General features: G+C 51.0%; 2 protein-coding genes across 2 annotated transcripts; one reads left to right on the forward strand and one right to left on the reverse strand.

Moving 5' to 3' along the window:
* The first annotated feature begins 843 nt into the window (after window positions 1–843).
* Window positions 844–3,886, forward strand: LOC125538198 (succinate dehydrogenase subunit 5, mitochondrial-like). The gene is made up of 4 exons (XM_048701480.1): window positions 844–1,058; window positions 2,057–2,361; window positions 2,438–2,623; window positions 3,491–3,886. Exons 1-4 carry the CDS (start codon window positions 917–919, stop codon window positions 3,545–3,547), a joined length of 690 nt encoding a protein of 229 aa, XP_048557437.1. The 5' UTR covers window positions 844–916; the 3' UTR covers window positions 3,548–3,886.
* A 7,794-nt stretch (window positions 3,887–11,680) lies between these two features.
* Window positions 11,681–12,367, reverse strand: LOC125541722. The gene has a single exon (XM_048705068.1). The coding sequence runs from the start codon at window positions 12,131–12,133 to the stop codon at window positions 11,864–11,866; it is 270 nt and encodes an 89-aa protein (XP_048561025.1). The 5' UTR covers window positions 12,134–12,367; the 3' UTR covers window positions 11,681–11,863.
* Between the last annotated feature and the right edge of the window lie 4,969 nt (window positions 12,368–17,336).

Raw genomic sequence — 17,336 nt, forward strand, 5'->3', positions numbered from 1 at the left:
AAAGGCAAAAACATGTCAAAAACAGTATTTCCCTTACAATGTTCAACAATGAGTGTCATAGTTGAGCTGGTTAGCTCCCTTTGTTAATTACTTGCAGACCAGAAATCAAATCCTAGTCCAAGCATTTTTTTTGCTGAAAATCGAGAAGGCATATGGGGCCATAAATGACGATTATGGAAATTAGGAAGGTACGAGCGGGTGTGCCCGATAAAATCGGGAAGGACGTGCGGGAAAGGAAAGAAATCGGGGATGGACGCGGGAAAGGAAGGAAATCGGGAGAGAATTGATGACGTTGGATGCGTGTGGCAGTTTCGCAATCTGCCACACGATTGCCATATACATATTTCGTTACTTTACTAATCAAAAGTTAAAAAAAGGTAAAACAACCGGATCAGGGGGCTGATCGAACCACACATGTCTCCCCTGATCTAAGGAAAGTGCATACCTAGCTAGTACATGAGGTTCATAGTTTGACGTCCTCGACTCATTAATAAAAACACACGAAAAAAATGTACTGCACCATGATTTTATATCCCTTATCACGCCACCATAGACACCACCTGATGATTCATGTATGTGTTTAATAACATTCTTGCAATCCGATGCAATATGAAGCTGCTGTAGTCCAAGATCTTCTGCCCGCGAAAGAGCTTCTCAACTTTTTTTTATATGTTTTGTTCTGCACCTTCCTGCAAAGGTTCTACACGGGCCATGTGCTATATGGCCAGCCCAATTCAGTCCAGTTAATCAAGATTCATTGTCTCAAAAAAAAGTTAATCAAGATTCTTCTTAAGGCCCACAAAAGAAAATGGCACTACGACGGGCTTAACAATCCCCCTCAAAAAACAAAAACAAAAACAATTGTTCACGATCGTCCCCATCTTGCTGCAATCTCCACCGAGTACAGACACCGGCGATGGCGGCCGCCCTCCGCTCCTCTTCCGCTGCCGCCGTGCACCGCTTCCTCCGCATCTCGCCGTCCACCTTGTCAACGCTCCCGTACGCCTCACGTCCTGCTGCGGTGCCGCCTTTCTCTCCCTCGATCGCCGCCATCTCAGGTCGTCCTCGCATCGCATCTTGTTGGTTGCTACTCGAAAGTATCATATGCTTGTGTCCGGTTTTGCGCCAGTCTCTACTTATGATCCCGTCCGGTTCGCTCGCTTGTTTAGGCTGTTTGTAGATTTGTAACTGCGAAAGTATTTAATTGGTAAGGATTTTATTTTGAACCTTATTGCTACAAATATTTCAATTTTGATACGCTAGTACTCTGGTGTGGGAAGGCGAAGCTATTGTGAAGTGAGAAAATGTGTTACAAAGGTAATTGAAGAAATAGAAGATTAAGGATATCCATGATATCATGGTAAGGTTATAGTATCACTAGAGAATGTTAGTTGTCCGTATATACAGATGTTTATGGTTCTACGGTAGACAGTGTTTACAGTTTGCAGCAGGTATGACATGCCAGATGACAGCTCATACGTGTTGTCCTGAAGTGTTTTTCCTGCTACTGTTGCGTCAAATGTTGAATTTAGCACTTAATTGTACAATACCTATGCGTGGTTCTGAATTCTGATGTTGCTTCAAGCAAGAATGACTCTGTTTTTTGGCTTGCGAGATTTTACTTTGGTTGTAAAGCAACAAGATGAAAAACAAAATCATAGCCTTATTCTGTAAATTTTAAAGTGTCAATGATGCTTATCCTTATCGGTCTTCATATCTCTGCAATGCTAATATTGTACTTTAGTCAAACTTATACTTGTGCTCATTTAGGAGCCTCCAACTTAAAAAATATCCGTAACACTGGTATAAATTGCAAGGTGTGAATAATGCGTATCCTTATCAGTCTTCATATCTCTGCAATGCTAGTATTGTACCGTCCTTAGTCAAACTTATACTTGTGCTCATATAGGTGCTCCACTTAAAAACTATCCGTAATGCTGGTATAAATTGTAAGGCATCAATAATGCTTTTCCTTATCAGCCTTAGTCAAACTTATACTTGTGCTCGTGTATTACCCCCTGTGCTCATTGTTGATTAAATTTTGCATGCTGTAAAGGTGGCAACAATGCTTTCTCATGGAACTTCAGGCGCTTGCTCAGTTCAAATGAAAAACATATGTCTGCAATGTCTGACCCACAAATTGAATCTGCTGTTAAGGATTTGATGGCTGCGAGCTGGAGTGAACTTCCACATTCTCTTGTAGAGGAAGCAAAGAAAGCAGTATCCAAATCCACTGATGATGCGGCGGGTCAAGAGGCTTTGAAAAATGTATTTCGTGCAGCTGAGGCATGTGAAGAATTTGGTGGAGTTTTAGTTACCCTAAGAATGGCTCTTGATGATCTTTGTGGTCTAACAGGCGAGGTTGGTACTTAATTGTCTCTATTCCCTCGTTCATGTACAGCTGAGTTTGAACTCTTACCAAGCCTAACTCTTGCAGAACGTGGGCCCTTTGCCTGGTTATGTTGAAGATGCTGTTAAGTCCACATTTAATAGGTACATGACATATCTAGAATCCTTTGGGCCTGACGAACATTTTCTACGAAAGAAGGTGGAAAATGAGTTGGGTACCAAAATGATTCACCTTAAAATGAGATGCAGTGGCATAGGATCCGAGTGGGGAAAGGTAAGTCCATTTTGAATGTTACTTTCCCCACCAGTATGGTTAATTCAATACCAGCTTCTGCTCTAGAACTTTATTTTTGAGACAGACATACATGTCTTTCTCGGTCAAACAGTCTTGTATGTGCTATGATGGGGCATTTTTTTAGTTCCGTTTAGGATATGTTCTTCTGTTGCCTTTTACTGTTGGCGTGTATATAGTATTATCATACTCCTAAAGATTTTTTAGCTGAGGTAGTTTTCGCCATTTCTTCTATTTTTGTCAGAAAAAAGAGAGCACATTAAACAGTGTATTGGAGTTGGCTCTGTTTTTTCTTTATTTTGGTGAACCAAATGAGTCGTATAAATGGAGAATGTATTGTTAAGTTTTTGTAGAAAGAAAGACATGGAACAGATTAATGACAAAACACTTGAACTTTGTCTACCAAACTCGTATCCTAACTATGACCATCACCCATTTCATTTGATTTTTAATGCATGCTGAAAAATTCCAGTACACATGTAAGTTCTTTTGCTAAGTTTGGTACGTACGAGTTATGCTTTGGTTCGGGCTAATTTGTAGTCGATTTCAAGTTTGTAACTTCTAACATGTCTCCCTTCCCAAAGTTTTAGCACAAGATAAATGAAAGACAGCCATTTTTTGGCTGATTCCAGCCAGACGTTATCTTATCCTCTACATTTTTTCCCAATATATATCCTACAACCACTACAAACTGGCCATTACATGCCTGCCAAATCTTGCTAAACCAGCCTGCACAACTGATTCTGTAGATATTGCCCGTAGTTGTAGCATCTCTCTTCCTGAATTTTACTTGTTGAATATACTTTTATTCAGTACTCCTTACTCCTGATGTGATTATTTTACTTGCAGATCACCCTGATAGGCACCTCAGGGATCTCTGGGTCCTATGTTGAGCTAAGGGCGTGAGGGAAGTCCCCAAATTAGAGCTGTGCAGAACATGGATGGATTGAAGCAAAGCTGCTTCATCAGAATGAGGTGTTGCATATCGTTTTCATTTCCTTTGTAGCTAGCATGCCAATAACGCTGAAATCTTGGCGCCCCAAGCTGCTGTAATAATAGCAAGTCCCTGGTTCATGTTAATTTTGTTTCACTCCTGGATAGGAAAGGTGATTTTTGTTTTATGTATTGAATTTGTTAAAAGGTACTCCATCCATCCCATAATGTAAGACCATTTTGCAAGCTATGGGACGGAGGGAGTAGTAGAAAATATATAGTCAAGAAAGAAGATCTTGATTCGTGTGTCTATTTATATAACCTCTATGATTATAGATAAATAGCATGAGTTGGGCTGAAGATATTCACATGCTGCTGGAGACCATTGTGTATATAAAGATGTAGACAAGGAGTTAGGGCATTTCTAACCGATCCACTAAAAATAGTGGAGTAAACCCTTAGTAGAGTACATTTACCCCACTAAGGATGAAGAGGGGTGATCGCCCCCCCCCCCCCCCCTGCATCGCCTAGCTCTGGCGACTCGGGGGCAAAAATGTAGCGCCGACACCACCCCTTCCCCTCGCCCCTTCCCTTCTCGCAGCCGCCAGAGGCTTCCGTCGGCAAAGCGCGCCGGCAAAGCTCACGCTGGACCCAGGGACGGCGGCGGCAGGGCGTCTCTCTCAATCCGGGTAGCAGGGCACGGCGATGCGAGGCCGTTTGCTGGCGGCACATCTGGTCGCGGTCGGCGGCGGTCTCAACCGGCATGGACTGCCTCAGGGTGGTGGATGCGAGGTGATGGTGGACGACTGACCTGGTGACCTGGATCTTGATCCAGCGAGTCGGTCAGGCGTGACGCCGGACTGCAGGTGGCGAAAGGCAGAGGTGTTGGCCGGTGCGGTGTGCGCGCACGGGCCGCGTGGTCGTGCGGGGGTGCAGTCTAGCCGGTCTGGGGTGCTCCTTGGCGCCCAGATCTGCTTTTCCTAAGGCTCACCCGGCCAACCGGCGGTTACGTGGCCACGACCAGGGGGTCGACAGTGGATGCCGTCGACAGAGATTGACTACGGCGGTGGTGGGGTGTGGTTGGCGGCAAGGGCTTGGATGCGGGTGGCAGCCGACAACGACCTGACTCCGGCTGTGCAGGTGCTCGAGATGAGCTTCTGTGTCAACGGAGCCTCATGCTAGTCCTAGTGGGGATGCTCGCTGCGGACTGGTAGGAGGGCGGGGAGGTCTCGGGCTGATGGGATGCTTCAGGCGAAAGCCTTGTGTCGATCTTGTCGGCAACGATGACGGCGACGCCTTCGGGCGTCGTTTCCCTTCTTGAAGGTGTCATCGGGAAGCTAATGTTACCCTCTTAATCGTGTGCCTCGGGCAAAAGCCTCAGATCCATCTCTGGATCAGACGACGACGACGCCTCGATGTTGTCCCCCCCCCCTTGGGGGCGTTGTTTTGGGGGGCCACGGATCTGCGGTTGGCAGCTTGATGTCTGGATTGGAGTGGTTGTTGGGTTGTTGGTGTGCAGGGTGGTGGCGGTGGAAGTGATCTGTGGCGATGACCAATCCCTTGGTCACCTCGGTGCTGATGGTTGACCTATCACTTGGGGGCTCGTGGCGACGATGAGGTCTCGGTGTTCGGTGCCCTTCGACGACGTCTGAGGCTTTGTTGTCTGGCATAGTGCTTTGGTTCTCTCTATTTTTGATGGTGGCCGTGGTGTGGCCTAGAGGAGGTGCAGGGTCTGTCTTGGTGGAACATTGCCCTTCGGCACGGTCTGTGGCTCTCTTTGCCGCGACGTGGCTAGGCAGTGGGATGCCCTTCGACGGTGGTTGCGACTTCCTAGCTCTTCAAGGTGCAGAGTGATCCCAGGGCAGCCGGCAACTTCTCCTCTACGTCTTCTTGGTGACGGATCTCCTTTCGATTGATTCAACAAAGCTTGCTTCCGCTTTTCTCGGTCCAACTAGTGGTGTTGGGTGCTAACTTCTTGGTGTTGGCTGCTTGTCGTAGCTTTTTTCTGGTTCATCTTCTATTCTTTCGTGTGCCTTCTTCTGTGTGTTGGTTGCTATGTGTTGTACCTGATGTCTTGTATCTTACTTTTATATATAATGAAAATGGTTTAGGCCGACGTAAACCTGCCGTAGCACCGTCAAAAAAATATTTACTTCACTAAGTTTTGGCCGGACCTAGTCAATCTCCTAAATACAACGGAGTAAAACTTACTTTTGGTTGATGCATTTTGTCGAACACTTGTCATGCACATATGCACATAGAGTGAGTGATTGACTAGCCATCGATGATTTGGTACTTAGCACCTGGACTGAACAATCCTCGGAGAGCATGATCATAAGCACAACCCCTAGTGATGCCGTCCATGTACGCGCAGATGGTGAGTGCGGCCAACGTGAGCTACGAGTTGTCCCGCTACGGACCGGTGGTCGTGCACCTGGTCGTTTGCGCGTTTGTGCGCCGCGTGTTCCATGCTGTCAGCAAGGACCACTGCCCCGGGTTACGGAGGTACATCGAGCGGCTGTACCGGGGCCTCCTGGCAATCCCCCGCTCCCACTATGGAGGTACATCGAGCAGGGACGGTAGGTCGGTGGCGTGCAAGAGGTCGTAGCATCGGGAGGGCGAGCATCGGCGTGGAGGAGAGCTCGAGCACCAACGCATGCATGTCCGGTGTTGGGAAGGAGCTCGTCGGGTCGGGGTGGGGTGATGCTGCTGCTGTGTCTGCCGTCCCTGCTGCTTGTGTGGACGGGACCACATGTTCCACTTCCACCACGGCAATCTCAGCCTCCCTCAACGCTCCCGATCTGGACGGCTCTTGTGGCGGCACACCGGCGGGGAAGACTGCTGGGAGGCCATTTGGCAGGACGTAGAGACTGAGGTAGAGTGGGACAGAGCAGCGGAGATGAGGGGAGACGACCAACCGTGGTTCAGGGGGTGGCACGGTTGGTCGCGAGCGCTGGCGGTAGTGGACGGTGGCAGGCGAGGGGTTCGGGAAGGGGGCCGGCGGCAGGCGGGGGGGGGGGGAGGACGAGGGGCAAAGGCGGGCATGGGCGATGGAGCATCAGAAATTTTACTGCAACCCCTTTCCATGGAGTATATTTAGGAAAATATGAGGCACCGGAGTATAATTTTTACTTCCTTACGGTGGATTAGGGATCGACGTTGGGGAAGTAAAACTATTCTTTTACTCCTCTAACGCTGGATATCGGATCGGTTAGAAATGCCCTTAGAGCATCTCCAGCCGTTGAGCCCCCAGGAGGCATTTTTTTTGGCCACTTGGGGGGCTGCTGGCGGAAATTTTGGCCTGGGGGTGAAAAAGTTTCCAACCATGTACACCCCCAAGCCGTGCCCAGGCCGCGCCCGCCCCAGGCCATGGCCGGCCCGGACTCGTCGTCGAGCTCGAGCAGAGCAGCATGAGCCCCGAGCTCCACCGGCGCCGTCCTCGACCGGGGCTTCCGCCGCCTGCTGGTGCAGCGCACCACTGCCACCTCCGGCTACGACCCGTCCCTGCTCTGCGGTGTATTCTACAAGGTCGAGGACAGGGGCGCCGACCGCCCCGCACGCGTCGTCCAGCCCGTGCCCCCCAACGGGCCCTCCGTGCTTCGCTTCAACGAGAGCCTCGCCTAGTGACAAGCATTAAGTATAGCAAAGTCATAGCAACATCAATCTCAGAACATAGTGGATGCTAGGGATCAAACCCTAACAAAACTAAGTCGATTACATGATAGATCCCATCCAACCCATCACCGTCCAGCAAGCCTACGATGGAATTACTCACGCACGGCGGTGAGCATCATGAAATTGGTGATGAAGGATGGTTGATGATGACAATGGTGACGGATTCCCCTCTCCGAAGCCCCGAACGGACTCCAGATCAACCCCCCCGAGAGGTTTTAGGGCTTGGCGGCGGCTCCGTATCATAAAACGCGATGATTTCTTCTCTCTGATTTTTCTCTCTCCAAAACCAAATATATAGAGTTGGAGTTGAGGTTAGAGGAGCTCCAGGGGGCCCACGAGGTACGGGGGGCGCGCCCCCACCCTCGTGGACAGGTGGTGGACCCCCTGGCCTTCATCTTTTGCAAGGATTTTTTATATTTTCCGAAAAGATATTCCGTGAAGTTTCAGGTCATTCCGAGAACTTTTGTTTCTACACATAAATAACACCATGGTAATTCTGCTGAAAACAGCGTCAGTCCAGGTTAGTTCCATTCAAATCATGCAAGTTAGAGTCGGGCAAAAGTGTTTGGAAAAGTATATACGTCGGAGACGTATCACCGACCGCCCCGCACGCGTCATCCAACCCGTGCCCCCGGACGGGCCCTCCGTGCTTTGCTTCAACGAGAGCCTCGCCTTCGAGTCCGTCGCCTCCCGCGACGGCCTCGTCGTGCTCCGCCGGCGCCCCCGCCCGCTCTTTGGGCAGTCCATCAAGGAGGGGCGAGTCCAGGGTAGCCGGTCTTCAACGTGCCGGGGGGATGCAGGGCGTGGCGGAGCAAGGTGGTGGTGGCGACGCAGCAGTAGAACGAGGCAGGAGGGGAGCGCCAGTGGTAGCGGGCGGAGGGGCGGCTCAGTCAGAGGGCGCGAGGAGCGGCGGGGTGGGGCTGACGCGCGACAGGCGGGCCGATCGGCAGTGGCGTGAGGCGCGGGCGGCAGATGGGCGCGGGGTTCGGGGAGGGGGCCGGCGGCGGGCGAGGGTGGGGGAGGACGAGGGGCAGAGGCGGGCGTGGGCGATGGAGCATCAGAAATTTTACTGGAGCCCTTTTCATGAAGTATATTTAGGAAAATATGAGGCGCCGGAGTATATTTTTTACTCCCTTACGGCGGATTAGGGATCAGCATTGGAGAAGTAAAACTATTTTTTTACTCCTCTAACGCTGGATATCGGATTGGTTAGAAATGCCCTTAGAGCATCTCCAGCCGTTGAGCCCCCCAGGAGGCATTTTTTCGCCGCTTGGGGGGCTGCCGGCGGAAATTTTGGCCTGGTGGTGGAAAAGTTTCCAGCCGTGTCCACCCCCAAGCCGTGCCCAGGCCACGACCAGCCCGGCCTCGCCGTCGAGCTCGAGCAGAGCAGCATGAGCCCCGAGCTCCACCAACGCTGTCCTCGACCGGGGCTTCCGCCGCCTGCTGGTGCAGCGCACCACTGCCACCTCCAGCTACGGCCCGTCCCTACTCCGCAGCATCTCCTACAAGGTCGAGGACAGCGACGCCGACCGCCCCGCACGCGTCGTTCAGCCCGTGCCCCCCTCCCGACGGGCCCTCTGTGCTTCGCTTCAACGAGAGCCTCGCCTTCGAGCTCGTCGCCTCCCGCGACAACCTCGTCGTGCTCCGCTGGCGCCCCCGCCCGCTCTTCGGGTAGTCCATCAAGGAGGGGCAAGTCCAGGGTAGCCGGTCTTCAGCGTGCCAGGAGGAAGGGATGCATGGTGTGGCGGAGCAAGGTGGCGGTGGCGGCGCAACAGCAGAACGAGACAGGAGGGGAGCGCTAGTGGTAGCGGGCGGAGGGGTGGCTCAGTCAGAGGGCACGAGGAGCGGCATTGTGGGGCTCACGCGCAGTAGGCGGGCCGAGTGGCAGTGGCGCGCGGGGTTCGGGCATGCTCAGGTCGCGGACGGGGCGTAGCGAGCGACGGCGGGGCGGGGCGGCGAGCTCGGTGGGTCGGGGCGGAGGAGGCGGGGCTGGGCGAGCTCGGCCAGAGACGAGGAGCAGGAGATGCGGGGAGGGAAAGATTCGAGAGACTAACTGGTGGGATTTTGCCATGCAAAAATTAACGCCGGTGATCTCAAGTGCTCCCCGATGGGCTGGGTTTCGCCTGAGGTCGCCGGGGCTATTTTTTTCCAAATCCAGTGTAAAACAACATCTTGAGGGTGTGGCTGGAGTTTTTTTTTTTTTTTTTGCGTCGATGCTAAAAAAGGTGCTTAGGAGACGTTTTGGGGGGCTTAGTGGAAATGCTCTTATACACTTGCTGCTGGAGTTGTTCTTACAAAGAAAACCCTGAGGTTGTGCCCTCAGCTGGTGTCCATAGACGTGAACCATGTGTAGGCTGTTCCCGTTTTGTCGCATTGCCGGGTGATGGTGAAAGAAAACTATTGGAATGCTAATGAAGATTGCAAATACATTCAGGAATTCAGCCATGATAGAAACGAGTCCAACAATGTGAAACATGCTATCATACTGATCTGGCAATTTCAAAAAAAAAATTCAAAAAAAAAATCATACTGATCTGGCGTGGAAACCGGTGTTTTTTCTTCATCCACATGATACATTTGCGGCGTCACGTCAAGCTTGCCAAGCACGGCCCTTTTCCTTGAAAAAAAAAACAAGCCTGGTGCATGCCACCGATAATGGCACCGCTGCCACGTACGTGTGTGAAAATCACCTCCGAAACTAACAAACCCTCCACATTTCCAACTAGACGGCCGCGCGCACGCGCATGCGGCGTCTCTCGCTCACTCATCACGTAGCATAGTCAACAACGAGCGACGTCGGCCAATGGATGGGATCTGTTTCGTCAAGGCGGGCCACATGGTGGTGGTGGGCGAGAATTCCGTGCCACCGCCCCGGCCGCCCGGCGCTCGCGCCCTGTCCGCGCGGCGCCACGCTGGAAATCAGCGAACCGCCGGCCGTGCGCGCGGGACGCCTCGGACGGTTGCGTGCGGCCAGCGACGATGGCCCCGTACGCGCGGCCGGCCACTGTTGGCGTTTCCTTCCTTCAATTTACTAGTCTCCCGCCCGGGCCCGGCTGTTGGGCGCACGATGCATTGAAGCTGCTGCTGCGCACGATGCATTGAAGCTTCACTGCCGTCCGTCGTGTGGCAGTGAAGCTGCTGCCGTCGTGCTGCGCTGCACGCGCACTCTGCGATTGTGGTCGAGCGTTCTTGCCTTGCAACAGCGCTTTGTCGCCCGGTCTTCGATGGAAAGGAGGACCAGATCAATAATCAACGTTGCTGTTCTCCTACAGGCGCCGTTGCTTTCTGTATCCGGACGGTAAGGTTCCGAATCCGAAGGATGCTGCCACTACAATTTCTCCGCAGGCTGCAGCTGCCACCTGTAGGAGATCTTTTATAGGATTTGAATGTGGCAGTCGGTTGCCTTTTAGCTGCATGCATCTGTAGACGTCGCCCGGATCGTCTTGGTCCAAATGACATCTACAAGACCGACGGAGGTAAAACCGAGACAACTAAAACAGGGAACCGATGCTTTTTGGTTGACCGACTCTCTCCTGAGAGCAATCCAAGCAGTAAAATCCAATGGCCATTTGCACTGCACGACCGACATGCATGTCCGTGCCCGCGTGTAGTGTACCAACCAACCAAAGCAGTACCATTGCATGAAGTAATAAAACTTTGGTGGAGCAATCAAACCGTGTTTGTTGGTTTAGATGTCGCCCTTGTCCTAGCCGCGTGCATCGATCGCTAGCTGCACCAGCGAACACGTCAAAGGTTTGGAGGCCATGACAAGTCTACTCTGGACTGGAGGCCAGGAAAAAGGATGGCTGGAAGCGTCATGTCACGACTCCACCCCCATGCATCTCCCTCATCCACACCTGCCCGTCTTTCCATCCATCTTTCTCTCTTTTACCAAATGTCACGGGCAAAAGCGCTGAGTGAGAGACCAACCACTCCCTCTGCAGCAGCCCCCCCTCTTATCTGCACAGGAGCCTGCTTAATCCGCGATCCACGACATGACATGCATCATCCTAGCACAAATATTTAACTATTGCACCAATCACATCTTGGATCTTAATAAACTTAATAATAAGAACCACTAGGTCGAGGAACAAGATGTACGTACTCGGTTTAAAAAGGAATTAATGTTGGCTTGGAAAAACAGCGATAATCGTATATATAGTCAAAGGAAGGTGCAACGTTGTTGGCCATGGCCGCCATTTTGTCAACGCCGGGCCTGCATTTTCTGCTCACACCAAATCGACGATGCAGCAAAGTCATTACCAGACGTCTCTATAGAGAGAAAGATGATTTGCATTGCAGCGGTATATATCATATCACATATCAATCATCCTTTAGCTTTATCCAAAGGAAAAAAGAGGCTGCGTTCGCAAAGGAAGGAAAGTTGGGAAGCATCAACAACTCTGCCGGCTCCAAAGTTCAAACCAAAGGTAATAAGAAACGAAGGAACCTCTCCAAGAATAGTTGTTACACGCCAACCTACCCCCATACATTACATACTACGTAAACATTAATCGTCTACGATTAACCAACCCATATGTCATCATCATACACGTATCTATGAGCTATTTCTACTATATCTCTAGCGGCGGCCAGCACACCGTCTCCTTTGCTTCACGGCTTCTCCAGCTGGCTGTCGAGGCCGACGGCGTTGTGCTTCCGCGACGGCCCCGACGGCGTCACCGAGCCCCTCGGCAGGAACCCGAAGAAATGGTTGGCCGCCCCTCGCTCCAGCGGCCGGCCCCTGAAGGGCTGCATGCCTCTCGAGGCCTCGCAGCTGGAGCTCGACGCCATGGCGAGGAGGATGAGGAGGAGCAGGGGCAGGACGTACCACCGGAGCTGCGGCGGTAGAAGAGTCGTCCGCCTGCCGCTCGTTCGCCCCATGTAGGTACGTAGGGTACGGAGCGATGCACGGAAGGAGAAGGTGGTCGATGAGGAGGGGAGCGTTGGTGGCGCCAGCCGCCAGGTGTGGAGGTTTGTGGTTTGAGGAAGATGTACGTGATGACTGGTGAAGGTTTCGGAGAGTGCAAATGGCGGGGGGCAGGCGTGGAGGAGGGAGGCGATGCTGGTAGACAGGCGCTTGGAGAGAATGTGCGCGTGGACAGTGAGGAGTCGTCAAATTTATATAGGAGCTTTCCTTTCCTCCCTAGCTTGGACTTGTTCACAAGCAAGGGGGAGAGAAAGATATGCAATCTACATGCATGATGTCATTTTCTGGTTACCGTGTGTTTGCAATAAATCCCTGGCTGCTTTAATAGTGCCTCATATATAATTATATAGCACACTGTGAGTCTGTGACATGACAATTTACGTACCGATCGACTAGTATCACGCTGAGCAATGAGAGGGGAAAAGCCTTGTCAGCCTGCAAGTAAAGCCTATTTTCTGCATAGTCAGATCAGCTAGTAATTCACAGTTTGCAAGACTGAGAAACTCGGGGTTGTCTACACGCGAGGATAATTTTGTGCCTGCGCCGGGCCCGGTGCGCTCCTATAGTCTACGAGCAAATCGTTCGAGTTGGTGCAGAGGGGATGGGAATTAATGAATGTGCTCATCTACCTCTAGCGACATGGCCTAGGATAGGATACATTTTTGAAACTTGGATCATAGGCAGAGAGCGCGACGATGGACATGGACGGTGTGGGGGGTGCATGGTGGGGTTGAGCGTGTTGGAGAGGAGAGGACAGCATTGATAAGCTGGAGATGGCACTCCTGTCTGTGCACCAAGAAAAGGAAGTGGAAGTGAGAGATATGCAAAAAAAAAGGACAAGGCAGGGAGCAAGAAGGTTCATGGCCATAAGGACGAAAGGAGGGCTCTGTCTCCTCCCCGAGTAGGTGAACGAGAGCTCTGCATTCGCCACTCCGAATTCAATGGCCGGCTTGACCGACTCACTTGTTGGGCATTGCATGCATGCATGCAGTATGCAGAGAGCGAGAGAGATGTGCCCTGGAATGGTCAGTGTGGGTAAGGGCACAACCTGTAAGGCCCTGTTTGGTTCATAAGTCTTAAGATTTTTTCTGGTCCCAACTAAAAAGTCTCTAGTCTTTAAAAAGTCATTTCCTATTTGTTTCCAGAGACTAAAAAGTCATTAGTCCCTTTCTAGAGGTTATTAAATGACCATGTTGCCCCTAATATATAGAAAAATAACAATCAAACAACATCATGGGATGACGGGCCATTGAATGCATGGAGGGGCATTGTTGGAAAAGTCCCAAAAAATACTCTCCTTGAGAGTCTTCTTTATTTAGTCTCAAATGCCTAGTTTAGTCCCTAAAAAGTCCCTCCCGTTTGATAAAAAAGTCTCTAAGAGGGACTTTTTCTAGTCCCTACACAAAAAAGTCCCTGGAAACAAACACCCCCTAAATTTCCTCCCGCATCCGTGTACCACGGACGAAAGTCCACGGACACTGATGCGGGAGGACGCTATCCAACCATACCTGTATACTACATTCGTCACGGTTTAGAAGGCGCGCTTGAAAATTCTCTGGGACCTAGGTGGTTATCTATTGGTTATGAGACGGGCTAAAAAATAGCATTCACACTACGCATGCATATAGAAATAGTATATCGGAGTACTAATTAGCTACTAGAAATAAATGCAATGCGCCCTAAACCTTGTCTATTATGGAAACGCACGCAAATTTAACTGTGCCTTCTAAACCGTGACGGAGGGAGTACATTTTTACAACAATTCAAACTAACCGGACGAAATTCAATTAAATTGGGCGAAGCATAATTTGTACATAAAATTAGGCGATATTTCGGCCGGTAAACTAAAAACCCTAAGCTGGCTATACTTGACAGTAACCTCGTAGGCCATGTCGGGCTGGCCGGCGGCTCCTCTTCCGTCATCGGCGCCTGATTAGGCGTCGTCATCGTCGTCGGGCTTCGGGCGACGAAAGGTGGTGGCGTCGCGGCAGGGCTTCCCGACAGCCGCCTGATGCTCATGGATGATCCTCTCCGCTTCCTCCTACATCATGCACAGTGCGGTCGCGATCACCGAGGACGTGGGCTAGGTGAGAGGGCGGCGGTCCTTGGAGAGGCGTCGTTGGCGGCGTCGATCTCGGCGAGGGACCATTCCTCGTCGTACCTGGCCATCTCCCCGTCGAGGCGGAAGAGACAGCGCTTGGCCACCTCTGACGTCGTCACCGAGCGGTCCAGGGCCCAAGCATACGCCAGGTCCGGGTCCGCCGCGATGTTTTGGCAGCCGGGGAGGGGGGGGACGTCCGAGTCCGCCAACTTGGACCCGCGCGTGGCTGTCCCGCCAGCGCTGCTCCCGGTCAGCGTACTCCTGCACCATCGTGGCGCTCCGGGAGGACGAATGGTTGCCGCCGCTCCTGCCGCTGCCGAGGTAGTGTAGAAGGCAACCGCGCACCTTGGGAAGGGGTGGCAGCGTGCGACGCTCCTCCTTGACGACGCGCCGGGGCGGTGGCGAGGGCCGCTCTTCCTTCACGCGGTGTCGGATTTGGACGCCACGGCTGCGTGGCGAAGAGCATGGAGGGGATGCCGGCTCCGACTTCACGGCCGGTGGCGGAGTTGGGTCGTTGATGTGGACGACGAAGCGACGAAGCATTAGCTGCATATGCTCCTCAAACTTGGCGTCGGTGGTGGCGTAGACCTGGCCCAGCGTCCGCGCCGACGGTGGCTGCTGGTCCTCCTCGTCGCCGGAGTAGATGACAATCTTCGCCCGCATCGAGTCGTCGCCAGCCGATGAGGATGACGGCCCTGGAGTTCGAGGGCGGTGTCGCCACGATCCGCTGGATCCCGCCCTGGAACGCCTGCCGGCGCCGACGCCCCGGACTTGTCCATCGCCGGAGATGTGGTGGGAGATGGGCGGGGAGAGGAGGACGAGGACGAGGACGAGGAGGATGCGATGTGGATGGTGTCAGAGCGCGACTTAAATAGTTACGGCCAGGCCATGCGAAGGTCCCGTCAGCCGCTTCAATGCGGCGCAACAGCCGTAGTTGGTTCCTCGGGAACCTGCGTCCGCATTGAAGCGGCGGCTGCTGAGAGGTCGCGTCGGTCAACGCCCCCTCCCTCCATCTGATCACATCGTGGCATCAATGCCGGCCTCCGCATGCTCTGGGCCAGCATGAATGTGGCGTGGTAAGCGGCGCGTGCATCGGAAGAAAAGCGCGAGAGGGCGGGTGAGGGATCTTTGGTGGGTCAGGGTATTGAATTCATGCTCCAGCCAAATTATCCAAAAGTCCGAACTGATGGAGGGAGGCGGGCAATATATTTGAACACTCCCCCTCACGTCTAGGCTATTTTAGTCCTTAGACGTGGGATCGATGTAGGCCGCAGAATCGTTTATTTAATACTGCGTTGGCAGGGTCTTGAACTCAAGACCTTTTGGCTCTGATACCATGTAAGTTTGGTTGGAAGCGTTGAACCCTTTGTCTCAGGCCGCATGTGTATATATATTGGCAATGCCATGGAGTACAAGGAGAGATCAAGAGATCGAGACGATCCCAAGTTGGTTCGGTACAGGAGGTAACTTGGGGAGGGAAGAAAAGAGATAGAGATAGAGATAGATTACAATTTGAATGAACCTACCCTATACATATTCTAACCCTCCCCCTCAATCTAAACCTCATGAACTTCGACCAAGGTTGAGATTGTACTTGAACTCATCTAACCTCCTCATAGTGAGAGGCTTTGTGAATCCATCAGCAAGTTGATCTCCAGTAGGAATGAACTGAATTTCGAGGAGCTTTCTAGCTACTATTTCTCTGACAAAGTGGAAATCAACTTCAATATGCTTTGTGCGTGCATGAAAAACAGGATTGGCTGACAGATAGGTTGCACCAATATTATCACACCATAATCTAGCTGCTTTTGGAGTCTTAATTCCAAGTTCATAAAGTAGTGTCTGTATCCACATTACTTCAGCTGTGGCATTTGCCTAAGCTTTGTATTCAGCCTCAGTACTTGATCTAGAGACTGTAGTCTGCTTTCTTGCACTCCATGAAACAAGATTGGATCCCAGAAATACAGCAAATCCACCAGTTGACCTTCTATCATCAATACATCCTGCCCAGTCTGCATCGGAGTAGGCAGTACCAAGCATAGAAGAAGACTTGGTAATTTGAAGTCCAAGTCCCTCTGAAAACTTAAGGTACCTCAAAATCCTCTTAACTGCAGTCCAATGAGTAGTGCTAGGAGCATGTAAATACTGACATACCTTGTTGACAGCATAAGAAATATCAGGGCGTGTAAGTGTCAGATATTGCAATGCACCCACAACACTCCTGTAATTTGTTGCATCCTCTGACCCAAGTGGCTCTCCACTTTCAACAGAAAGTTTTTCAGAAGTTGAGATAGGTGTACTCACAGGTTTACATTTTTCCAAACCTACTCTCCTGAGTATGTCAGCTGTGTATTTTTCCTGTGTCAGAAGTATACCATCTCTTATCTGTTTGACCTCAATACCAAGAAAATAATGAAGATCTCCCAAGTCTTTGAGAGAAAATTCCAACTTAAGATCCTTAAGTAAGCAAGTGGTGGCACTTGAACTTGAGCTAGCAACAATAATATCATCAACATAAACTAGCACAAAAATAGTGATATTTCCTTTATTGTAAAAGAACAAGGATGTGTCTGCCTTGGATGGTACAAATCCAAGTTGTTGTAGTTGCATGCTCAATCGTGAATACCAAGCTCTTGGCGCCTGTTTTAAACCATATAGAGCTTTATCCAATTTACAAACATGATGTGGTGTACCTTTGTTTTCATAACCTGGTGGCTGCCGCATGAACATCTCTTCCTCAAGAACACCATGAAGAAACGTGTTCTGAACATCTAGCTGTCTTAAGCTCCAAACTCTGGAAACAACAATAGACAGAGCAAGTCGAATAGTGGCTGATTTAACAACTGGGCTAAAGGTATCCTCATAATCAATGCCAAATCTCTGCTTAAAACCTTTAGCAACTAATCTAGCCTTGTACCTGTCTATACTTCCATCTGATTTTCTTTTTATCTTGTACACCCATTTACAATCAATGATGTTCATTCCACTTTTTGATGGTACTAGGTGCCATGTTTTGTTTTTCATAAGTGCATTATACTCACTATCCATGGCTTCTT

This window comes from Triticum urartu, chromosome 2 (assembly GCF_003073215.2).
Source record: "Triticum urartu cultivar G1812 chromosome 2, Tu2.1, whole genome shotgun sequence".
NCBI classification, from domain to species: domain Eukaryota; kingdom Viridiplantae; phylum Streptophyta; class Magnoliopsida; order Poales; family Poaceae; genus Triticum; species Triticum urartu.

Coding starts and splice junctions, on each gene's coding strand:
- LOC125538198 (XM_048701480.1), top strand. CDS start 917: ATGGCGGCCGCCCTCCGCTCCTCTTCCGCTGCCGCCGTGCACCGCTTC. Junction 1,059..2,056: donor CTCGATCGCCGCCATCTCAG/GTCGTCCTCGCA, acceptor CATGCTGTAAAG/GTGGCAACAATGCTTTCTCA. Junction 2,624..3,490: donor TAGGATCCGAGTGGGGAAAG/GTAAGTCCATTT, acceptor TTTTACTTGCAG/ATCACCCTGATAGGCACCTC.
- LOC125541722 (XM_048705068.1), bottom strand. CDS start 12,133: ATGGGGCGAACGAGCGGCAGGCGGACGACTCTTCTACCGCCGCAGCTC.